This window comes from Vanessa atalanta, chromosome 8 (assembly GCF_905147765.1).
Source record: "Vanessa atalanta chromosome 8, ilVanAtal1.2, whole genome shotgun sequence".
NCBI lineage: Eukaryota > Metazoa > Arthropoda > Insecta > Lepidoptera > Nymphalidae > Vanessa > Vanessa atalanta.
The window spans coordinates 10,825,179-10,829,641 of NC_061878.1; the positions used below are offsets into that span (position 1 = coordinate 10,825,179).

General features: G+C 35.6%; 1 protein-coding gene across 1 annotated transcript; it reads left to right on the forward strand.

The window, feature by feature from the left end:
• Positions 1–2,376: 2,376 nt before the first annotated feature.
• On the forward strand, positions 2,377–3,988 carry LOC125065946 (cuticle protein 7-like). The gene is made up of 4 exons (XM_047673805.1): positions 2,377–2,405; positions 2,600–2,743; positions 2,894–3,124; positions 3,651–3,988. The coding sequence occupies exons 1-4, from the start codon at positions 2,394–2,396 to the stop codon at positions 3,750–3,752; spliced, it is 489 nt and encodes a 162-aa protein (XP_047529761.1). The 5' UTR covers positions 2,377–2,393; the 3' UTR covers positions 3,753–3,988.
• Positions 3,989–4,463: the final 475 nt, after the last annotated feature.

The following is a 4,463-nucleotide window of genomic DNA, read 5'->3' on the forward strand; positions in this document are numbered from 1 at the left end:
ATTACAATATCTAATAAAAAAAACTATTGCAATTTTTATAATATAACTCTAGACATGTCAAGTCAGTCAGTGTAGTATACTAGAAACAGGTAGTTTAATATTTAAAAACAAATGTTATAACTTTCGACAGTTGTATTTATCAAGCAAACCGCCTTCCTGCTTACGTTAATTCATTGTTCAATAATTATAAATGGACTGGTGAATGAAGTAGAATGTTCTCGGTCTGTCCGTTATTATGAACATTTCCCGGATATTTTAAGACATTTATTAAAAGAGAAACTTGTTAGGCTTTTATAAATAAAATAGTAAATGTCAACTGCTCAGATGCTATATGCAATGCTTCCTTTCGTCTTAAAGGGAATTGTTTGAAGCTCATTACACCAGGTTACCTACTCTATTACGAGTTGTTGGGTACGCTAATGATAAAATATCATCCTATACATGAGGCTTCCTAATTGATTCATAGATAATTTAATAGTCGTAACAATATTTTATGGTTATTTTTTGTCATGTGACAAATATATATACATACATACAAAATACTAACATCAAGCTGTACGCATACCGCAGTCGCTTTTAAGTACACCGCTTTATTTCATTTGCATATAAATAGCTTGGTCATTCAAATGCAGCTTATAATATTTTTATCTTGTTTAGGACATTTTAAATAAAAACTTTTTGACATGTTGACAAATTTATTTAGGTACGGTTATTTTTATATGGGTCGATATAATCCTACATTAGCATAAGCATTAGCAGCCTGTAAATTTTCCCACTGCTGGGCTAAAGGCCTCTTCTCCCTTTGAGGAGAAGGTTTGGAGCATATTCCACCACGCTGCTCCAATGCGGGTTGGCGGAATACATATGCGGCAGAATTTTGTTGAAATTAGACACATGCAGGTTTGGTCACGATGTTTTCCTTCACCGCCGAGCACGAGATGAATTATAAACACAAATTAAGCACATGAAAATTCAGTGGTGCCTGCCTGGGTTTGAACCCGAAATCATCGGTTAAGATGCACGCGTTCTAACCACTGGGCCATCTCGGCTCTTTAATTGAATATAATCTGATGAATACTACAGTCGGATGTAACTCTGTAATGTTTATCCATCAATCTACAGAGAAGCGGCGTGGTGAAATAAGGTTCAGGTTTCATCTTAGGAGGAGAGTATGTCTCCCAACAGTGGGACATTTGCGAGTTGTTACTTTTTATAAACATTTTAAGAAGATGAATTATATTACTTACAGATATAAATTAAATCTAATATTCTTGTTCTGTAAGTAGGATAAATTTCGCAATGCGTAAGCCAGTTACTCTCATAAAGTGGAATCGAAAATGAGGCTTTATCAAATAATTTATCTAAATTACAGTTGTGTGCTGTAACGAATAATACCCTTTACTTCACCAGACATTCATATGATATTGTTTTCTACTACAAAAACCTGCATTATATTTTTGTTTTAAGACTATGCGTTTCATCACTCTGTCGTTATTAGTAAATTGTTATAGCATATTACAATCACAGATGGAACAAAGACAATTAAAAAAAACTGCCTGAATTGACATGATATGATTGGTCGATAACTTGTATACTCTATGGCTTCGTGAAAAATGGCGTCTTTAATTTCGGCAAAATTGTTATTACTTGATGGTCGGGCTTTGTGCAAGCCCGTCTGGGCAGTTACAACTCACACATTGGTTAGTCTACTGCCAAACAGTAATTATACAGCGATGACATGATATACCCTTTGTTACAGTAATTACAGTGGCTCAGCTACAGCACCATCTTTGTAGAGGGCCGTCGAAATAGGTAAAAACTTACCGTACAATTATAGATTTTACCCAAGAAATTATTATGTTACGCTGTAACAACAACTTCTAATTTTGTCGTTTATCCAATTTAGTTTGTTTTACGATCTGAGTTATTCATTAAAAAATATATCACAATTTAAAATATTGTTATGTTATATTATGGTATAATTTTCACAGCAATGTACAACCGATTATATTTTTAGTAGTAAAAATAGTATGTTATATTGTAACTTAACAAATAAGTTATCATGGGACAGATGTTTCGTCAGTGGACACAACATTATTAAAAGGCAAAAAAACAGATAGATTAGACAAATTATCGACTACTAGTTACTGTTTGAAGAATTCCAACCTGGAGTATATCTGCTATATATGTAGATACCAGTATTACCACGATATTACTAAATACACCCCTAATCCATATATTATACTTTCATGTGAGGGCCACGCGTAGGGCAAGTGTGCCGTATCCTTGGTTGCGAAACTGTATCAACTGTCCACTCCGGCGCAGATATATACCTGCACGGGGCCCTACATGCCATAGTGTTTCAGACCACACGAACAGCGCACGCGACAGTCATGTACGCCAAGGTATAATAATAATTATATTATATATTTTATTATTTTTTATCTAAAGGTAAATTGTTTCATAATTTTTTTCATTTATCGTAAAAGTAAGGATAAATTTAGGTTATTTAATTAATTCCATAACATGTGTTGGTTGATATCAGATACTTACAATTAACAATCAACAAATTTATATATGTTTCTTTTGTGCATTTTAGTTATTTATGTTATGCTGCGCGTGCGCGTTGGCGGCTGCGGCGCCGGGTATCTACGACATCGGCTACGCGGCGCCGGCGGTCTCGCACTCTTACGCTGCGCCTGTGGCTGTCGCCGCACCAGTTTACAAGACTGTTGCTGCCCCAGTAAGTCTTTCCTTCTATACCTTTGAATATAAAAATACGCCATACGCTTACAAACTTAGTTGAAAAAGTAACTCTGAATTTTTAATTTACTTGCATATTGGAAGAGAATCTCTCTTCGCAGGCAGTATTTAATATTATTTAACACTATAGGTCGTACACGCGGAACCCATAGACCCGAATCCGGCATACAGCTACGCGTATGGTGTGGCTGATCCCCACACTGGTGACCACAAGGACGCACAGGAGACTTTACAGAATGGCGTGGTTCACGGATCTTACAGCCTGGTAGAGCCTGACGGTCACCTCAGGAAGGTCACCTACACAGCCGACAAGGTCAACGGTTTCAATGCCGTCGTTGAGAGGACTGGTGGTACTCACGCGGTAAGTAATAAATTGTAGTTGATGGTACCAGATTATATAGGGTTTCAATTAGTACTAATACACTAAGGCAATATCCCAAAAACTGTTTTTCCATGTATACCCTAAACCATTATACATGGAGCCTTGACATTAGGAAAAAAAATTCGATACTTAATGTAGAACTAAATATTGAAATATATATGTAAAGCTTTGAACTCCCTTATTCTTTAAATATATGAATATATTTGATCAGAAAAATTGAGTCATTTATTTAGAAAACAAGATAATTAAATATTACTATATACGTTTTTGTTAATAAATCAGCACTTTTGAATCGTCATGTTGAATTAAATGTAAAGCTACCTATGTAATGTAGACAGAATTGTCCTGAAAACCTACTTGTTTTTATTTTCACGATGAAATTCTAATCTGTATACCAATAACTTATCATTGCCAAATAGTATATTGCGACTAATGTCAGCATCTTGTTAACCTTAATTTTTTTAGAAGCTTCAATTGTAATCCTTAATAATGCTCAACTTTCCAGGCGCCAGTCGCGGCCCACGTAGCAGTAGCGCCAGCACACGTCGCTGTCGCCGCACCGGTCGCCAAGTACGCACTGCCCGCAATCGGCCACCCCTGGCGCTAGTCACTAATTTAACTATAAACTACTTGTCGTATCGCTGATGGAAAAAATGGTTCGGATGACGACTTCTGCCTAAACTTTAGATATCTAGTTGAGTTAGCATAGACGACGATATTGTTGACGTCTTCTGGCCAATTAAACTTAAGTTTACAGTACAGCAAGCTGATAAGACTATTTGAAAGTATTAGAGGACGAAGGCTTGTACAAAGCGTTGTTCTCAGTGTTGTTTATAATATTACCTTTGAGGATTAAGTTTAGTATAAGTTTTATCAGCTTACAAAAGTCGAAAAGGAATAGATTTTGGCATGTATTAGTTTCTATAACCGTTTTCTGCTGTGTAGAATAGGTTGGAAAGATGTTTGGTAATTTTGGATTTTTAATGAAAGCGATGTTGCTATTGAAAGAGGTATTCGGATATTGTGTTTATGGTGTGTTTGTCCAATCAGCGATGCAACAAGGTCGATGACCTCGCCCGAGAGCCGAATGAAACTGTCCTATTGTTTATTTATTTAGTTCTGCTTTGACTGTTGCTACGGACTTGATCTTGACGCGTTGTATTACTTACATGTAAATATAATGTGTACTTAGTTTTTAAATAAAACGCCATTTTTACGGTATTTTTTAATTTTTATTTTAAATAACCTTATCTTTATACTAGGTAAGTACTAAGACATAAATAATTGTCAACTATAAATTGACATGGTGCCGAGATGG

Bases quoted from the DNA above. Each gene is read 5' to 3' on its own strand.
- LOC125065946 (XM_047673805.1), top strand. The intron at 2,744-2,893 runs GTAAGTCTTTCC...TTAACACTATAG, and splicing joins ACAAGACTGTTGCTGCCCCA to GTCGTACACGCGGAACCCAT. The intron at 3,125-3,650 runs GTAAGTAATAAA...TCAACTTTCCAG, and splicing joins GGACTGGTGGTACTCACGCG to GCGCCAGTCGCGGCCCACGT.